Here is a 21410-nt window from a genome sequence, read left to right on the forward strand (position 1 = left end):
CGGAGTTTTTTGTAATGACAAGTGCTTGACTCTTGAGTCGGAGATGCGAGTTTTAAATCTTGACTCGCTAAGTCGCCGGGAGAGAACGTTTCCCCTTTTGATTTTTTTTCACTGAGCAGATGAGGGCCGTCTCCAAGGGCCGCTCGCCGTCAGGCCTCGGGTCCCTCCCCGGATCCAGTGCATGAGGTCTAGGGAGAATAGGGAGCGGACGCAGGCGTTGGGTCCCGTATCCAGGTGAGGTCTCCGGCCGCTTGTTTGAAGTCTGACTTCGGCAGCCCCCCTCCACTGAGAACCCGAAGACTTTATCTAAACGCAAGCGCGAAAGTTCCCGCCAGTTCTCGCAGTCAACCTCCCGCTACAGATCCCCACGGGGGCGCCAAAGCGGCCGGAAGCCTCAGGTCCCGCCCCGCCTCTGTCCAATGGGCTCGCACCAGACCGACGGTTGGTGGGGCGTGACTCTGCCCGGCCCCGCCCCTTACCCCTCGCTGGTCCCGCCTCGCCCTGTGTGCCTCTCGGCAACCAACACAACAAAACAAAATGGCGTCTCTGGCTCCCTGTGCCTGAGTGCTCGGGAGACGAGAGTCCCCAGGCAAGGGGTTCCCGTCCGTTTGTCCTGCTGTAGCCAGATCCAGGAGTGGTGAGTGCCGCGGCCTCGCTGTCTCGTCTGCACTTGGGCTGGGGAGCCGGGAAGCGGGGGACGTAACGAGGAGGGTGGGGGCGGGAGGTTCAGGTGGCTCCTTCTGGGCCAATCAGCGCCTGCCCCGGGCCGGGCGGGGTATCCAGGTGCGGGAAATTTGGCTCCTGCTCCGGCGTGGGATGAAGAGCCGGGGATGCGCTGAAGCGCGAGGGCCTGAAGTTTGGGAGAAATCTGCGTCGGGTTTGGGAATGAGAAAAAGAGAATTAGGGAACCTAAAACACTGGGACACAGAAGATGGGGATGTAGAAGGAAAAGCACCTCATGTGGGGATAAAGACAAGTGGGGAACAGCCGGAGAACACAATTGCGCGGGGAGGTAATACGGAATCGCTGAAATTTTACAGCCAAAGGACAGAGAAGTTGAGCCGCGCTTGAGTATTCTGATGGAATAGAAAGGAGCGATAGAAGGGAGCATGGGAAGTTTGGGACCGTGCCGGGACCTGGAACCGGCGTGAACGTTTTGTATGACCTTGGGGACCTGGGTTCCTTGTGTAACACGGTTAACAGTACCGGCAGTGCTGCTTACTGTCCAGAGAGGATCTAAGGAGTTGGAGAGAAATCCTTCTGTGTATAAATGACTATTCTTGGAGGGGGATGAGTTCAGAAAAAGGAATGCTATGGGAAAGGGACAACTTAGCTCTATGGAGTAGAGTTAAGGCCCCGGATTCAAATCCCACTTGATCTGTGGAATCTTGTCAACCAGTCACTTAATCTTATTAGGTCTCAGTTTTCTCCTCTGTAAAAAAAAAAAAAAAAAAAAGACCGCTAAGAGTCCTTTCTCGTGACGCATATGGAAAGCTTGAATGACCTAGAAGGAGAAGAGAAAATCTTGCTGTCAGATAAGAGCGTGGCAGTGGATTCACTCTATTGTGATACCCGCAACTAAGAGATGAGGACCAGGACTGGTCGTGGTTAAGCTGGAGAGTTTTAACTAGGGAGGAACTTAAAAGAGTGAGGAGTCCCCTGACTGAAGGAGATAGGATTAGATTTAATACTTTGGGCATCTAATGAAAAAGAAAGGGATGGGGAAATTTAAGAATTATTTCATGTCCCCCGTGATTCATTAAGGAAAACTCAGTTCTGTCCTAGTCGTTGTCATTTAGCTCTGTAATATAATGTCGTCATTGTCCATTCCTTTCTGGACCAAATTCTGCAAAGGGCCGTTAAACAGTGTACAGGCCTTTGTTATTTTACATTTTTTCTTACCTGGACATTTTTCCAACAAGTCATCCAGTTTAGGCGATGTCTTTAAACTTCTACTCTTCCATTAAGGTTTCTACCCATTCTGATTTACCTAATTTTTAAGGGTATTTGGACATGAAGATCTTAAGGAATATGGTAGTGATGTGGAGAGAGGATCAATATAAGGGAGTAGCCTGGTATAGTGGAAATAATGTCTGAATTTAGTACCAAACCTAAGATCTTTTTTGAGCTTTACTACTGACCCAACTTGGGCAAGTCACAGTCGGCCTCAGTTTTCTCATCTATTTAAGTGAAAAGCATTGGGCTAGGTGAGCTTATGGTGTCTTTCAGTTTTGCCTTTTCAACTTCAACATTCTTAGCCACGAATTCTAACTTATAGTGGTAACAGTTCAAGTTCTAATATCTCATAGAACTCTGTTTATTGATTCTTTCTTCTAACATTCTGTATTGCAAGGCCTTTTCTAGTTCTGATAGTCTGATTCTATGTGAGATGCAAGTGTGATAAAAAGTAAAACAGGTTTTTGTTTGCATTTTTTAAAACTGAGAAAGTTAAAATAGACATACATAATAGGGAATCCAGGTTTATTCTCCTGGTTTTATAGCACATTCCCTGCTGTTTCTGTTCATAATAGACATGTCTTTTGGTTGGCTGTGGCTGTATGGTATTTTGCCACTTTGCTTTGGTTAGGACTAGACTAGATTAAAGAGAGATACGTTCTATGTGTGTACTTTATAAATATTAATCATGGTTTTAGAAGAAAGCAGTTAAATTCAGCAGACTAAGCTTCTGATACTCATAAATGAGACACCCCCCCCCCCTTATTCCATGGCAAAATTAACTTTTCTGTAGTATGGTTGATGCATACTGTGAAATGGATTAGAAAAAAAAAAAATGATGAAGACATTTGCTGTGGTGTCAAACAACAGATAATTTGGAGAAAAAGACTTTAGTGGTTCTGGAGGGTTGTTTTAACAAAAGAAAAATGAAAGCCAAAAATGTAAAGGCATACAAGTTAGCAGGACTTGCTTTTAGAGAACCATTCCTAAAATAGTAGGCGTCAAGCATGACTGAAGTTTTGAGATTGATTATTCATATTACACATGAAATAATTACAACAGAAAACTTAAAATAAGTTTCCAGCAATTGTAGCATCATTGGAATAACTTCTGTAAGTAGTTTGCAAAGATTAATATATTGAGGAATATATTTATTTGTTTAAAATGTTCATTTCTTTACTTGCTATTTTATTCTCATATCATTTATACACATGGACCCTGAATATCTTTTATACTCTGTTTACAAATATATATAATGATAATAGTGCTCAGTAATTACTTATGGAATGCTTATGTATGTATTTTCTCTTGATCTTCCCAACATCTTTATGAGATAAGCAAATAGGAGTATCACTCATTTTATAAATTATAAAATGTAGGGTTTGAGATGTTAAGTGTAATGCTGGAGAAACTGAGGCAAGATAGAGATTAGAGAATATTTAATAATTTATTTAAAAGGAAGAGATTTACTGGGACCAAGTGGATCCATGGTTTGGTCCCAGGGCTGAATGAGACTATCATCTCCAAGAATCCAGCAAACAATGTGAGTTCTCAATAATATATATATATATATACACATGGCTCAGACACAGGGGGTAGACTGAGGCAGGGGTGGAGTCAGAGTGTTAAGAACAGGAAAAGGACTTTGATAGAGTGGGGGGAAGGCACCAGAGAAGACATAATGGAAGGAGGCACCCTGGAGATGGGGAGAAGCATCTTGATAAGATAGTATCTGATATTCTGATAGATTGGGATGAGGAGAGGCATTCTGTTATTCTAAAATATAAGATCTTTATCAAATATGATGATTAAGAGGGAGGGGCGGTTTTGCCGGATTGAGCAGAATAATTAGAAACCGAGGCAGGACAATTTAGGGAAACTGAGTCAGGATAATAAAAGAGAACTGTGGCATAACAAAGAAATTTATATCTAGTGTCACATAACTAATACACTGTGGTACATGGACCAGGCCTTCTAGCACCTACCATTTGTTAAAAGATGTATTACCTTTCTATGTATTGTCTTCACATTTAATTTTTTTAAATTCTGATTTAATAAACCCTTATAAAAGAGAACATTCCTTAACCAAAGTAAAGCAGAAAAAAACTATATGTGAAATTATTTAGAGCTGTTGTATGTAACTTTTTAAAAAATTTCAATGTTACTTCAAAGCCATCTTCTTTGTCTTTTTTCCTATTCTCTTCTTTGAATTTTAAAAAATGCTCCAGTGTCCCTCTTATTTTTCTTTTCTTTTCTTTTTTAATTAATAATCTACTTTTTTTTAATAATCTCTATCTACCTCCTTCCACTCAAGTTCTACCCGTTCTCTTATTTTTAAAAAAAAGAAAAGAAAAGAAAAAAGAGAAAGGAAAGAAAAATTCAGTTCTTTAAAGTCAGTGAACATAATCTGTCAAAGCATATCATACTATTTAACTTTCATTTAGATAGACCCAAATTTTTTGGAAGTCATGCACTATTTTTACTGTATGTCTTTAAAGTGGCAGCTAGATGATACCTTTTCAGATATAGATATCTCTCTGAGATAATTACCATCTCAAATTCAGTGACTTTTAATTTTAAAAGCATCTATGCTTACCTAAAATTAATATATTAAAAATAATTTTGACTTGCAGTGCTAAAAAGTTTTTAATAGTGGCAGTAGATTTTATAGGTACTTACAAATCTTGAGCAAGCAGAGTGTAAATTGACACCATAGCCTTGCCCAAAATTGGTGCAGCTAGTGTTTGACTGAAAATGTGTGTAATACATCCTCAAAATTTTGTATTTGATTTAGGCAGAATTGCACACCTTCAGTTACTCAGTTTATAAGAATTATTGGCTGTCATAAAAATCTGCTCAGAATAATCTTCTAAATTGTACTTAAGAAGGCATTGATTGAAGGTGCAATGTTGAAGAGGTATAGCTTATTTGAAATTGGCTCTTTTACCACATTTGTTGGGTAAATAAGCTGTTGAAGACCTACAGAGTACTATTTCTTTATACTTGGTTAATTAAGTGAGTTAGAGAAAATATAACTGATTTCTTTAAAGAGGCTAAGTCTGAGAACAAATGATATAGTATTTTTGGTTGTTTCAGTCACATCTAACTAGAACCAAAACATAGGTTAGAACTGGAAGATTTGATCATTGTTATTGATCCCTAAGAGTTTGTGAATAACATATTAGTACTGCATAACAAAAAATAAAAAATTTTTAAAAGCCAGTGTACCTACCAGTCTTTAAAAAGAAAAAAAAAATGGACAAAGTCTGCACTATTATTTTGATTCCTAGAAAATTTTCAGAACATATTATTAAAAAGGATGCTAATAAAAATCTTGAAACAAAACCTGTTATCACAAAAAACTAATATGTATAACAGCATACTAAATTCATATTTTCTTTTTTTGATAGTATAAAACCCATTTTGCCTACAGAGTTCTGTTTTTAATGCCTTGAGGATTAGAGAATGATCTAAGATTCTTTTATTTGTTTGTTTGTTTGTTTATTTACTTATTTATTTATTTAATTTTGCTGAGCAGTTAGAGTTAAGTGACTTGCCCTGAATCACATAGCTAGGAAGTGTTTAGTGTCTGAGATCAGATTTGAACTCAGATTCTCCCGACTTCAAGGCTACTGCTCTATCCACTGCACTACCTAGCTGCCCTTTGATCTAAGGTTCTTGAAGACTGGCAACAGCACAGATTCTACCATTCTAAAAATGCAATAAGTTATGTCTGATTTTAAGGATTATATGTGTATAACGAAGTGTTATATCAGATGGGGTTCATGCTAAGGAGAATTTCCTTGAAGGCAACCACAAAAGTGAAAGCCTTTCAATTCATATCATAAAGAGATCAATGAAAGGAATTGGGAATGTTGAACTTGAAAAAGAGAAGACGCATGTGGGAGTGGGAAGTACTATGTTCAAATATTTTAAAGACCTCTCATTATTTGGAAGAAAGATTTAATTTGAATTGCTTGGCCCTAGAAGGTAAAATTAGGAACAATTATTACAAATTTCAGAAAGGCAGATCTAGGCTTAACATCAGGAAAATCTTCCTAACCTTTGAGCTTTTTAGGTAGTGGTTTCCCTTGTAACAGAAATTTTAAATGTAAGATTACATGACTATTTCTCAGGTATAGATGGAGCAAGATGGTCCCCGAGGTCCCTTACATATTTTGTGATTCTATCTTCTGATGCTTTGTAACTCAGAAAAGTTATTTTTTAATTTTCTGGATCTTGGTTTCTTCATCTTTTAATGGAGATTGAAATAGGTGATTTCCAAGGTACTTTCTAACACTAAAATTTTATGATTCTATATTTTTATTAGTCACCTACAAGCTGTGTGACTCAGGCCATCTTCTCTGACACTTATTTTTATCATTTGTAAAATGATATCAGATTAGGTAATTTCTAGAATCTCTTCCAGACTCAGCAGTCATGTTCTTTGGTCCCTTCTAGTTTTAACATTTCATAGTTCTAAATATCTTACCTTTGTATAAAATCTATATTTCTTCAAAATATTGATATGAGCTTGTATGCAAGGTTAAAGGCATAGTAAATTTGCCCCCCCCCGGAAGTATTTAAATTTTAAGTGTGCCAGAAACTATAGTTTGTAAAAGGTAGCATATTTTAGAATGCAGGCATAGCCATTCTTTATATCGTTTGGAAAGTTCAAACTTAATTTTTTTTTAATAGAACATCTAATAAGTACAGACAGTTCTCATTTTACCTACACACCTTTTTCTACACACCTTAAAGCATTTTTAAAATAAAGCAGAAATGTAATGAAGGAAGGAAGGTGTAAAGGGCTGAAACTCTTGAGTTAATGCACTGAGGTCAGACAATCAAACCCTTGAGGATAATTACTGATTGGACAATACTCTATAAGAATATGCTTGGAAAATGACCCTTCCCACTATTCCTGAGCTGACCCAATCGTTTGGTGTATACAGAGAATTGTGGGAGGGACTAGGAGGTGCAGTGAGACTAGCGGGGGTCACTTCTGGGCGGGAGAAGAAGAGGTGAGGTCACAGAGATCCTACATGTCCATTCCCTTGATTTCTACTGCTAAAGACCAAGAATAAAGACTTTTGCTCATCCTGACTCCGGCTGATTCTAAAGTATCCAGGGTACTAACACAGTCATCACAGGAAGGGGAGCGAGTGCTAGTGGAGGGACAGGATTGGCACAGTCCAAAGACCTGTGGGAAACTGGGACAGAAAAGTAAGAGCAAGAGTAGTAACACATGGAAGCCAGGGACAGACAGGGTCTACCAAGTTGGAACACATACAAGCAGGGGGGCAAGTGGAACAAAGAACTCCTCTCTCATCATCTAGAGGTCTCAGGTCAAGTCCCCCATCTATCCAGCAACGCTATGGTGGTGTCTTTGAGTTTCTGTTTTTCTGCTTTCACTTTTTAGGCTTTTCTGTGTTTTTCATGGGGGGATGGGAGACTGCTGGACATCTATCTGAGGGACAGGAGTTGAGAGAGATTGAGAAAGAACACAGTACTATATGGTAAAGTTAACATAGGTGGGTTTTTTTGGGATGCAGGTTTTTTTAAAATGTGAAATTATGAAATGTGAATTTATGTAAAATGAGAACTGTCCAATTTTTTTTTTTTTGTTCTGCACATTTATACTTCATTAAATTCTGAAATTTCTTTCAGTTTTGGATGGACAATTGGCTATACTTTTGCAATGAAGAAAAGTTCCTCTCCAGGATCACCACCAAGAACAAGAATGACACCATCTCGCTCACCTAGTTCAGCTTCTGAGTTGTCCAGTATGAGATCCAGGTCTCTTTCACCTTATAGCAGACTTGGTACTTTTCATACCCAGGGACAGTGGCTGAAGCAAAATGACATCATGGGAGAAAGTGATTTGTCTATTGATGACCAAGATGATAAAGGTACTTTTTATTAACATTCAGACTGATATTTTAAGTAATGATAACATTAATTATTTCTGTGTATTTTTCTTTCCTTCCTCCAAATTTCATAGCACTATGTACCCATCTTATATATTTACCATGTATCAGTCTCTTATAGGACTTTATTTATAAGTTCTTAAGAAATGTTTGTTGAATAATATGTGTTATGATCTAAGAGAGAAATATGTCTTGTACAAACTAGTGTTGTGGTAAAAAGTACCACTGAATTGGGAGACCTATCTCCATGTACTATATTCATATGAACTGTTCTCAGTGCCTGGAATGCACCCTTTACTCATTTGTATTTCACAGAATCTTTATCTCCCTTCAAAGCTATGAACTATTCACTATGTTCACTATGAACAATTCCCTGATATTCCTAGGTTGGTATCTCAATTTCTGTCCTCAATTTCCTCTGCCAACAAAATGTGAACTTTTTAAGGAGAAGGAAAAAGTTTTTTTCTTTATATACCCACCACTTAATATATGTATTTAATATGTACATGGTAGATATTTTTTAAATGATAATAGTGGTGGTAATGGTTGAAAAGATCTAGGTTCTGCTCCTGGCCTGACCATTGACTCTTTTTGTGATTTCATCTCCATCTCATAGAATCCTTTCTTCCTTCAAGGAGGTTAAGAGGGAGTACATTCTGGGGATGGAGGATATCTAGTACAATGACAGAGCCTGGAGGTGGAATGTTATAAATGAGAAAGAGAGAGGAAGCCAATTTGATCAAATCCCAGAGTGCAGGTTGGGAAGGGCTATCAAAGCTTACCAGAGAATTCTGTACAAGTCTAGAGGCCATAAATAGGAAACCACTGGAGTTGAGTAGGGGAGTGATGTGGTCAGATCTGTGCTTAACGGAAATTACTTTGACACAATGGTGTAAGATGGATTAGAGTGATGAGAAATTTGAGAAAGGGAGTAGAAATGAAAGATTGTTATTGTAATCTTGGCAAGAAGTGTTGAGGGCCTGGACTAAGGTATTAGCTGTGTGAAAAGAGAGATAGATTTGGATGCAAAAGATGTGAAGATAGAAAGCGTGAGATTTGGCAACTAATTGGATACAAAGGAGAATAAGAAATTAGGCTTATAAATGTAGAAGATTGAAAATATGTGAAACCTTCAACACAAATAGGGAAGTATAGAATAGGGGAAGTACTAAATTCAGTTTAGGATGTTTTGAGTTTGAGATGTCTCTAGGATGTCCAGTAGATATGTGCTTAAAGGTTCAAAGCAGAGACTAGAGCTAGATATACAGTATAGATCTGTAAAGCTAAATCTCCAGGTTCCTTTCCTGCTCTGATATTCTATATCTGTGAATCCGTTTTACTTCTAGTCTCCTCTAAGTTTAATCTTACTCTTAGCAATTTAGTTGTGACATTTGACAGGAAGCAGTGTCTGATCATGGTGAAGCTACTTCTCAAATAATAACAGTGAGGGACTTGCTACTAGGATATAGCTTTTATTTCTTATGGCAAGAGATTGCCTAGTTATCTCTTTACTCCAAACCTTCCATCTCTGTGGAACAGAGTATGTTTGCCTTTTCAGAATACAGACTGGTTCATGTTCAGAGTAAAGCTTTTTATAGTGTTTTAAGCTGGGCCTTCTAAAAATGTGACATAGATTCTACCTAGTAATTAATTTTAATGATAATTTAATGATACATTTTCTTAAACATAATGTATTTGAAAAGTACATTTAATTTAAAAAAACTACAATTTTAATTTAATAAGTACTTTTAGTTAAGTATATTTATATTGTTTGAAAATATGTTTGAGAAATTTTATCATGATTTCTCTTTATATAAAATCATAATTCTCAGTCATTATTCACCAAAAAATCCTATCATGGCCTAAAAAACTGAGGAAATTCCTTAACAAATTTTTTTTTTTTTTTTTTAGAATCAGAGTCCCATTGACACATTAAAAATTCTTTGATATTATTAGAATTTAAGAATTGAAATCCATCCTTCTCCATCTAGGAAAAAAAATACATTTTACCTAAAACAAAAGTAATATGCTTACATTTGGTAATATAGAAGTAAGAAATTCTGCAGCCACAGAATGGAATTAACTCATTGCTATATTTCTGCTCCACAGGACAAGTCAAGAAGTAATGTGCCCTTTTGTGTTTGTCATTGTGAAATATAACAAGACTTTAATAGTATTGCAGCACTATACTAAAATGATACAAGATGGTGTATATTAGTTGAGAAAAGTATAGCTTTTTTCATAAAATGCAAAATGTGCCATGTAAAATGAAATGACAAAATTATCCTAAGATATAAAATATTTCTTTAGATATAAAGTGAAATGTAATATTCCCTGCCAACCAGAGTAGGAATTTAGAATTCTATCTCTAATGAAATGGAGGAAAATACATATCTTTTGTCTTTCTTTATTGATTAATGCAACAAATATATATTAGACATCTCCCATATTGGATTGCTCATTGCTGTATTCTAGAAAAGGTAGAGTGTATATGTATGTGTGTATTTTCTGTCAATAATTACCCATTTTTTAAAATATAAAATTATTTTTTAAAGCACAGCATTTACTGGATCAAATAAGATAATTATAGATAGTTTGCATACTATAACAACCATGAAAATTTAAGCTATCAGCTGTTCTCATAGCTTTTAAAATATTTATTAGATCAAATAAGATAATTGTAGATAGTTTGCATATTTTCTTCCCCAATTCTGACTAGAATATGAAGCTAAAGTATTTTTTATTGTTATTTTGTTTAATAGAGTACATTTGAACAAAATTCACACATTGTAACTGAAACAAATGTTAGAGAAAGAAGTGGTAATTTACTCTGTGTTTTCCCTTCAATACATCTAGAGTGTATCATTAGAATGTTTGTAAAAGCATTTCTATAATTTATAAAAGAAACTCATTTACATGTTTCTGAAATATTTCATTTAGTGTATATCATCATTTTTCTGGTTATCTAAGTTTAATAGCATCATTTGAGAATGTTTTGTCTTCTGATGTTCCATCATCTCATCCTCTGTTGCAAATGATTTTCTTAATTTCCTTTCAGATGATCCAACTACTGGAGTAAGGTATATTACAGAGGACCTTATTAAAAAGCTTAGCAAACAAGAAAATTTAACCATAGTAAAATCTTTGAATCTTTCCCTTTCAAAGTATGGTGGCAAGAAATTTAAGGTATGTTACTAGTAATTGCTATTTTTAGATATTCAATCATTAGGTTTGAAATATAGTTTTGTATTTTGGGGGTGGAGAGGTGGAGAATCTTCCTTACCTTCTCAAACAGTCAAACAGATATATAATAGTAGTTTATAACTATATAACACCCTAAGTTTACAAAGTGCTGTCCTCACAAAACTCCTTTGATTTAAAAAAGTAGTTCAAGAATTAGTATCTTACATGAGACTTAGAAAAATGACTTGCCTAAGATCACACAGTATATGAGGAAGCTCACACCAAGTGGCTCTTACTCCTTGTTCATTGCTTCTTTAACTCTGCCTAGCAGTTATTTTATATTTCTACAGAAATTCAAAAAGTAGTCATTGTTGCTTGTGGGAGTTCTATGAGAAGTCAATAAATGATTTCTGATATGAGAGCTCCTTGATTGTTTCTGCACATCTGGTCAATTGAGATTTTACTTTTTATTAACTGATTGTTCCAAACATTACTAGTACTGTCTAGATTCACTAAAATTTGAATAAATTAGAGAAGGAAATTTTTAAAAATTATATACAGTGATACATTATAAAAATTTCAAAGTGATCCTATGAAAATTATGACATTTGAAATGTAAATTTCATTGATTTTTTTTTATTACCTCCTGCCTGCAAAGCTCTGTGGAAAAGTATAAATATTATTGTGTCTTAGAATCTCTTATAAGTACATAGATCATTAGAATGGAAGGCATCTTAGTTATTTATCATGAAGACACTCAAACTCTAGAGAGATTTAAACTGACTCTTCAGGGTCAAATACCCAAAGCAAGGACTAATGTTAGAAATCAGGGATCTAATGCTTTTTCCAGAATGTTACTTACAGATTGCAGGCCATAATTTTTTTTTGTAATTTTTCATTGTATTCTTCATTTAGAATATATATGTATACATACAAATATATCATGTTTTGCCAAAAATTATTTAAGATAGGCTTTGTCTACCAGAATGTATGTTTATATAAAGTAGTAATTCATTTGTTCTCATCTAGTACATAGAAAACCTGGAAAAGTGTAATAAACTTGAAGTACTGAATCTCAGCTACAATCTAATTGGGAAGATTGAGAAATTAGATAAGCATTTAAAATTACGTGAACTGAATTTATCATATAACAAAATCAGGTAAGCCAATTTTAAAAAATCATTTCAACCAGTAATTATTAGTACTTATTAAAACAATTCAGTTTTGTTTACAGTGGTACAATATTTATACTAGAGAGATTCAAGCTATCTGAAAGGGCTCATTGACCTTAAGGGGAAAAAAAATTTGTATCCAGATCAATAATAGAATCTGTCCCTAAGAAGATCATAGAATTTTAGAATTGAAATAGAATTGAATTAGAGATCACCCTGACAAGTGATCATTTAATATATATTTGAATACTTCCCTAGGTGGAGTACTTGATTTCTCAAAGACTGTCCATTTTATTGCTAGACAACTCTAATTCTTAGGGAGTTTTTCTTTTATTATTGACTGAAAATGACTCTCTCAGACTCCTAGCTATTAGGATTATAGATTTAGAGATTCAAGGGACCCTAGACACTATGACCATTTTATAAGATAAGTTATTGATGAGAGATGGAGTGTCTTGTCCGAGGTCACTCAGCTGCTAAGTAGAAGAGCCAGCAATTAGATTGTCTTGTCAACTTCAAATTCAATACTCTCTCCACTTCACCACCCTCTAAATCACATACTATTTGTAAAGTACTTAGCACAGTGCATGGCATGTCGTAAATGTTTTAAAAATGCTTAATTCTTCCTCTTCCCTCCTCTCTCCTCCCCTCCCCTTGGATATCAAATTAAATCTTTCCACTTCTTCTATCATTACTTCTTTGACATTTTTTTTTCATTTCCTCAACTTGATTGCCTCTTTTGGAGTCCTTCCAACTTGCATAATAACACTTGTTATTTATATGTTGTCTGCCCCTTTGGAATGTGAGCTAGATTATCAGTGTCCCGCTTAAATATGATAAACAGAATGATGATTTAACTGGTAAACAAAACCTGACAGATAAGTGTCTGCACCTTGGCTTCAATTAATATATTGAATATTCTTTGTTTCTCATTTCATCTCATTTAAAATGGAATGACAAGTGACATGGATTCAGGTCTTACCTCTGTCATTAAGTAGTTGCAGAATTCTGAACAAATCAATCTATCTCTCTTGAGCCGCAGTTTTCTCATCTATAAAATGAAGGAGTTAGACAAGATTTCTAAGATCCCTTTTATTTCCAACATTCCATGCTTCTATGATTCTACATAAAAATCACCCAAATGGAGAGCAAGGAATTTTACTCATATGTGAATGTAAAGTGATTGCTTAATAATACTAATTCTTATCAAGTCTAATTTAACCTTCATTTCCAGGAAAATTGAAGGCCTAGAGCATATGCAGAATCTTCAAAAGCTGAATCTTGCAGGAAATGAAATTGATCATATTCCATCTTGGTTTGGAAAGAAATTAAGATCCTTGAGGGTCCTCAATTTGAAAGGCAACAAAATATCTTCTGTAAGTGACTTGAAGCAGCCATTATTGTTGCATTTGGTGATGGTGGTGGTGGTGGGTTTTGTTTATTCCTTTGTTTTTCCCAGCAATATGCTACATTGTCTTAAATTAAAATGTAAATATTTTGTCATTGAAATTTGAAACATTGTTTTTACTGTCATTAAAATTTAGGATTGAATTTAGGTACATGGCATGCAGCCACACCAGGATGGGTCAAAATGGTTTATTGATAGAGCCAAGCATAGCATAATAAGGTAATGAGAGATGAACAGCATTTCAATTAGGAATAGCATTGCATCTGACCTCTTTGCCCTTATCTCACATCATCAGTAGTTTGATGGGGGTCAAAGAACATAGAAGGATAGCAGAAGGAAGAGATCTCTACAGATAAATCAGGAAGTCCTATTCAGAATGAAGAAGATGAAATTATAACTATGCTTAATTTAGCAAACTTATAGAAGTGTCTCAGTAGCAGGTACTAACTAGAATCGAATGTTAAGCTTTAAATATATTGGTATTCTATAAGAGAAATCAATCATTGTCCTCCTATCTTCAGCATAAGCTTTACCATCAGGAATCAACAAGCCAACAAATGGCAGAAGTAGTATTTATTGGCTATATGTGAGGACACATTTGACTAATTATGTAATATATAAATTATTCTACAAGTTCTCAAGTCATTATGTTTCAGTTCATAAAAGTCGTCTACTTTCTTCTGAAATTGTCCATTTCAGCATTTTTTATGGCACAATTATTTCCCATTACATTCATATATTGTGGTTTGTTTATCCATTCCCCATATGACACTCCCTTAGTTTCCAGTTTGGGGCTACTATGAAAATACTTTTTGTGTATAGAATCTTTTCTTCTTTCCTGGATTTCTTTGGGAAATCCAAATGGTACATCTGAGTCAGAGGGCATGTACAATCACTTTCTGGGCATAATTCCAAAATATTTTCCAGAAAGACTAAACCAGTTGACAGCTCTACCAGCAGTGCACTCATATGCCTATTTTCTCATGACCCTTTCAACATCTGTCATTTTCTTCTCTTTTTTTGATTTTTGTTAGTCTAGTAAGTGTGACATAGAACCTCAAAGTTGTTTTAGTCAGCATTTTTCTAACATTACTTAGAGAATTTTGATAGCTTGAATTTCTTCATTAGAAAACCTATTCATAACTTTTCACCGTTCATCTAGTGGGAATGGCTCTTATAACTAAATTTAAATTGGTTCCTTATGTATCTTTTCTGATAAAGTTTCATGAGTTTAGGTACCTTCGGGTCTTAACTGTGCCACCAGGTTCAGATATTATCTTACAATTGTGTAGCACGCATCTCTCCATCTTATTCAGAAGGACAGCATAAGAGATAACCATTTGTCAAAGGCTTTGTTAAAATCTAAGTATATGATTCTTTTGCTTTTTCTATTTTTTTTAAAAAGTTTATTCTGTCATAATCTGTTCAGTAAACAGAATCTTGGATTCATTGAAATCACATCTTCCCTTTCTAGATATTTACAAAGCTTTCCTTTCATAACAATATCAAAATTTAGAGTGGAGAGAATATAAAGTATAATTGAAAGGGGTTTTTGTTATCATTTAGTTCAATCTCTTTGTCTGACAAATGTGGAAATGAAGGCCCAAACCAAGGAATTTAGAAAAATGTTGGCTTGAGAATCAGGAACCTGTGATTCAGATATATTGGTCTTGTGATTAATTGATTTTATGATCTTACAAAGTTACTTAATTTCTCTTAGATTTGCTTTCCTAGAGGTAAAGCATTTGATATGTCTCAACTGTGTGAAGACCTTTTAATTTTTGCTTCTTTGTTGCATTTTGTCTACATATTTTAATAGAACTTTAATGATAATTATGTCTTTTTTTTTTTTTTTCCAGCTCCAAGAAGTAAGCAAATTGAAGTCACTCAGTGATTTAACTTCTCTGGTTCTGGAAGGCAATCCAGTAGTACAGCTTCCTCATTACCACCTGTATACCATTTTTCACCTCAGATGCCTGGAAAGTTTGGAGGATCAACCAGTGACAAGTCGGGATAGGCAGGAATCTTTTGATAGATTTGATTTAGGTAAAGTGACAGAATTTCTAAATCAGTCTAAGCTTCTGAGAAAGAAATTCAGAAAGCATTTTTCAAAAAAATCCATTTTATTAATAGTTTCATAATAATAAGTAATTTGCAAAGAAAATAGTATGTTTGGAAGCTAATGTGTGGTGCATTAAAAGAAAAATGGGCACTCGATTTGCAATCACAAGATCTGAGTTCAATGCCTGACTCTGCCATTTACTCAGTTGTATGTATGATCGTGGACAAATAAATCACTCTAAGCTTCTGAATCCGTTTTCTCTTTAGTGGTCTGTCATGGAATTAAAATCCTTTTGCTACTCACTTTACAATGACTTTGTTAGGATCAAATGAGATGATGAGTATGAATAAAGTTCTTTGTAACTGTAAAGCTCTAAAAATGCATGAAATTTAGTTTATTACTTTTGTGCTGTAAAGCTAGCCTTTTAAAAGACCACAGGACAAATTTTTAATAAAGTTATTATCACATTTTTTCCCTATATAAATTTTTTTTATTATAGCTTTATATTTACAAGATATATGCACAGGTAATTTTTCACCATTGACAATTGCGAAACCTTTTGTTCCAACTTTTCCCCTCCTCCCCAACCCTTTCCCCAGACGGCAGGTTGACCAATACATGTTAAAATATGTTAAAGTATAAATTACATACAATATATGTATACATGTCCAAACAGTTACTTTGCTGTACAAAAACAATCGGACTTCTGTTATCACATTTTTAAAAATCCTTTTACATATTGGAGAAATATGACTAACAGTCTTTGAGACAAAGGTGGTAGTAGTAGTAGTAGTAGTAGTAGTAATAGTAGAAATAGCTCATATTTCAGAAGGACTTTAAAATTTCTCCAATACCTCCTTCTAAATCCTTTGTTAAGACAGATGGCACAGTTACACTACCTATTAGATAAATGTGATCTCTGAGAGGGGAGGAGATCTGCTCAAGGTCTTGCTAATAATAAGTGCCAAAATCACATTACATAGAACCCTGATCTTCAGACTTTTAAATCGAGGGCTTTTCCCATTGCATCACACATCCCTTCAAGAAGATCAGGGAGATATTTAAATGACAGCTTTATTTTTATTGACAGAGGAGATAGAACGCCTAGAAGGAGACCTGGAAAAAAAGACAAAAGAAGCAGAAGAACTAAAAAACAAACAGGCCCAATTCTTGGAAGAAATGAAAAATCAGCATGAAATAAACCGATCTCTGAAAGAGGAAGCTGCCCAGCACAAGCACAGCTATAGGGAACTTCAGAGCAACTTCAACACTAAGAATGAGTTGGTATGTGGCTTCTGATCCTTGTCATGTCCAGTGCATTCTCTTTATGGGTCTTGGGCTTCTGTAATAGGGTCTGGGTTTTAGCCCTTTGGCCATTTTTCAGATGTGTCTTATTCTTAAGACTCCTCATGTTGCATGGTATTCTGCTCAGTGCAGATGTTTAGCTTTTGTATCATTTCTCGCAAAGTCATAGAATTTTAATATGTACCATGAATGAAGCTGTAATAAAAATGCTGCATTCATTCACAGACCAGACAGTGATGAAGTGTCTACTCACACTGTACTAAGTGAGCCACAGCTAGGATGTGAATAAATGAAAATGAAAACAATGAAGACAGATATCCTGCTATGTTAACTTATAGTCTAACTGGAAGGTTGTAATACATATGAAAACATGCAACAACCTTCAGTGACCATAAGGTAAAACAGATTATGTAGGAGAATAAAAGAAGCACAGAATACTATGAAACTAGAGTTAACAAAGCTCACTTCTAACTTGAGGAACAGGGCAGACTTATCGTAGGTGCTGGCATTTGTGCTAAGTCTTAAAGGATGGAATAAGCTTCACATAGCATTAACTGTTCTGCCTTACCAGTTCAATTTTAGCAGCTAGAAATCAATGTGCTTGGATAAAACACTAGACCTGGAGTTAGGAATATTAGACTGGCTTCAGACGCATACTAGCTCTGTAACCCTGACAAGTCATTTAACCTTCATTTCAGGGAATTTCCTTATCTATAAAGTCTGGTTAATAACCATAACAACCACCTTCATAGTAGTTGTGAGATTCAAATGAGGTAATTATAACGTCCTCAGCATATTGCCTAGCACATAGAAATGTAAGCTATTATGATCATATTTATTGTCATCGTGATTATTATTCTTCCTTTCCATTCATCCTACAGAGGAATAGGAAGGTCATTTGAAACATTGACATACTTTTGGTTTCCTCTGCCTTTGCCATATTAATGCACTTGAGAAATGGTCTTTTTTTGTGGGTTTGGACTGAGCTGTTGGGGACAGGTGACTCTGAGGTAATGAGTAAAGCACAATGAAGAAGCCCATCATTTTCCCAGCTTATTTGTCAGATTATTGCATGATTTGTCAGGTACCCTCATAAGAATTTTGTTTGGAAATAGAGTTGATAGAACATAGTGACAAGGGAGCTAGTGTGAGAGTTAAGATGTGTGTGTCCTTGTTGCAGCTTTATTACCTTTATTGCAGCTTCTGGAATCTTGGACAAGTCACTTGCCATTCTGGGTCTCAGTTTTCTCATCTGTAAAATGGAGTTATAGTTGATCTCTCAGAGCCTTTTTAACTCATGAACTTTGATGGCATAACTCTTGTTTGCTTCTTTGTTCCTTTAGCTGGTATCTTGGTTTATGGCAGATCATTTTCTACTGAATCTATCTTCCTCATTACAGGTAGTCTCTCTCGGTTGAAATGCTTATCACATGGAATTTGTTTGCATGATAATTGATATTAAATCACTTGCTTACATATCAAATCCCACTTGCTTGCTTTCTGTGGGATTGTATGTTTTGAAATGAATGTGTGCTTTTATAAAAGTAACATGGCATGGGAGGAGGAGCTCTGGTCTTATAACCAGACCATCCAGGTTCAGATTCTCACTCTGCTGTTTACTCTCTACGTGACTTTAGATAAATCAATTAACTCTTCTCTACAGTCTCATCTGTAAAATGAGAGGACTGGACTTAATGATACTTAAGATTCCCTTTACCTCTGCTTCTTCTGATACTAGGTTAAAGAGATGAGGTGATGACCTATTTTAATATATTAAATACAGTCAACTCATGATTATACTAGGAGTTGATAATTCATTTCATCTGATTTTTAAGTTACATAGTTCTCTTTGTCTGTTTATGCTTGTCAGTATGGTACAGTGAAAAAAAGCACACACAAAAGAATTTTATAATGCTTATTAGCATTTAACATGTCCCTTCTATTCTCTGGGAGGAAAGGGCATAGCCATGTCCTTCATAATCTTCAAAAGAGGAGCTTTTCAAGTCAGTTTGGTGTCATCTATAAATGTGATAAACACATCATCTATGCCACAGATATAAAAATATTAAACACCACAGGTATGAGCACCAATCACTGGGCCTCCTATAAATAAGTCCTTCTGACTTTACATTGAACCATAAATGATTGTGTTTGGAGTTGGTCTTTCAGTTACTTCCTAAACCAACTAACTATTCCTAATCAACAAATCTTATCCACATATTTCTACTTTTTCCACAAGAATACTTTGTCAAATCTAAGCAAATTATTTATACCTACCCTGATCTCCCATCTGGTAGCCCTTTATCCAAAAAGAAATAAAGGCAGTCTAAAACTGTCATTGATGAATCCATTCTGGCTTTTATAATAAATGCTTCTTTTTCTAGAGGTTCACCAGCTTTAGGTTTCTTTAGGTTGAGTCAACTGTGATAAGCTTAAGCACTTCAAGCAATCAGTAAATACTTATTAGACATTTAATATGTGCCAGGCTTTGTGCTAAGTTCTAGGGATACAAAGTGACAAATGACAATTCCTGCCCTTGAGTTCACAATATAATGGGAAGACAACAAATAAATATATAAAAATAATCCATAGTTAGGATAAATAAGAAATAATTAACAGAGGGAAATGATCAGGAAAGGCTTCTGTGGAAGATGGGTATTAAAGGAGGTCAGGGAATTCACTAGTTGTTTACTGTGTGCCAGAAACTGGGCTCAGGGGTTAAGTAAGGACTTAGTCTCTGCCTTCAAGATCATATTCCAATGAGTGAAACAACATGTAAATGACTAGGTACATGTGAGATACACATATATGGTAAACTGAAAGTGAGCTCAGATCCTATATTCTAGAACTTTACTAGGAATTAAATTCAGATTCACTGATTTAATAGTTTGCAGATTTCATTGCAGTAATATTTGCCCTTCTCAAGTTCTGTTCACCTTTCCCATTCTTCATCATCTTTCAAAGATCACTAATGACAGTTTTATGAAGACATCTGCTAGTTTTTCCAGCACCCTATTTTATTTGGACTTGAAAGCTTGAACTCTTCCAAGGCAGCCAGGTGCTTTCTTGCTATCTCCTTGTCTCTGGTATTAACTCTCTGTTAGCATTTTTGCTCTGTTCTTTGCATTCTGTCAAGATCATCCTTGAGAAAGCAATCAGAAAATAGAAGTTGAGCTGTTCCACATTCCTCCATTATGCATTGTTCTCCCATACCTCCTTTGAACTCTTTTATTTTCTTCAAGTTAGCTTTAAAAAAAACCTTTTTTCTGTCCTTAGTTTTTCTCCCTAGCCTCAGGCTTATTCTGAGCATTAGCTCTCCTGTTATTCCATGACCATTTTACTGTTGTACAGCAGATACATCATTAAATTATCTGGTAAAAAAGAGTGTCACAAATCTCAAAGGAGGTATTGGGTTTATCTGTGGCTATTATTAAGAATACTTGTATAATTTTTGGTAAGTCATTTTTCTTCTCTATATACTCTTCACAGAAGGTTGGAATTGTAAGGATCAAATATGATAATTCATTTAAAGCCTCACTGCTATAGGTAATCAAGAGTTGACTGTATTCTACATTACATATGAATGTCATTTTGCATATCACATTATCATTTATTGATTTTCAGTGTTTCCTGTAATGCTGTTTTGGGGGACTTGTATGTGAATATGCATGCTTTATTATTTTTTAAAAATACTTTTTAGATTTTCCAAGCATGTTGGTTCACTTTTTGATATTCAACTTTCTTCAGAAATGAGCCCCCAAAGCACATAATAGATCTTTGGAATCCATTTAAATAGCCAAAATATCTCAAAATACAGTGGAAATATTCTACAAAACTATTATTAATCAATGTAATATTACTTTCTGTTCAGTGAGCTCATATTAGGAAACATGGTCTAGTGGGAAGACTAGTAGATTTGAATCAGAAAGTTGTGAGCTAACATGATCAATTTTTTTGCTGAGACTAAATCCTAAATGTTTACTATCTAAGCTTTTACTAGTCTTAATCCAACAGAAATAGGATCAATTCCTTTTCTTTCTTATTATATCACTATCTTTAAGGAAAATTAAAGAAGATAAAAATCATTCTATTACAGATTTTATTATCAGAGAAAAATAAGCATCAATATAAGTGGTTAGCCACTTTTTAAGAAATAATGGATAGTTTTTTAGTTTTTGGCTTAGTGAAATGTTATAATTGTAAAACTCAGTACAGCATATTAATAGACTTTTCAATTTATGATTAAAATATGTATATAACCATTCCCAAGATCTCTTATATGTTATCTCTTATAAATGGTAGATTTGGTATAGTATTAGTTGACAACTTATTATTAATTGTCTTGGTTGTTTAGCATTTGTATGTGTGTGCTTGTGTGTGTTTTTATTCCCATT

General features: G+C 35.0%; 1 protein-coding gene across 8 annotated transcripts in view; it reads left to right on the top strand.

Moving 5' to 3' along the window:
- The first annotated feature begins 475 nt into the window (after positions 1-475).
- The window catches only part of CNTRL (centriolin), an 81014-nt gene continuing 60079 nt past the window's right edge, over positions 476-21410 (top strand). For 5 of the 8 annotated variants that reach the window (XM_074292932.1, XM_074292936.1, XM_074292937.1 and 2 more), the window contains exons 1-8: positions 476-637; positions 7627-7868; positions 10945-11072; positions 12099-12229; positions 13476-13617; positions 15509-15695; positions 16802-16995; positions 18360-18416. In XM_074292932.1, the coding sequence (XP_074149033.1) occupies positions 7658-7868; positions 10945-11072; positions 12099-12229; positions 13476-13617; positions 15509-15695; positions 16802-16995; positions 18360-18416 (1050 nt within the window). In that variant the 5' untranslated portion in view covers positions 476-637; positions 7627-7657. Of the gene's footprint in view, positions 638-7626; positions 7869-10944; positions 11073-12098; positions 12230-13475; positions 13618-15508; positions 15696-16801; positions 16996-18359; positions 18417-20531; positions 20563-21410 lie in introns of those variants that run through there. The other 3 variants (XM_074292934.1, XM_074292935.1, XM_074292939.1) reach the window with 2 other exon arrangements.

This window comes from Sminthopsis crassicaudata, chromosome 2, assembly GCF_048593235.1.
Source record: "Sminthopsis crassicaudata isolate SCR6 chromosome 2, ASM4859323v1, whole genome shotgun sequence".
Lineage (NCBI taxonomy): Eukaryota > Metazoa > Chordata > Mammalia > Dasyuromorphia > Dasyuridae > Sminthopsis > Sminthopsis crassicaudata.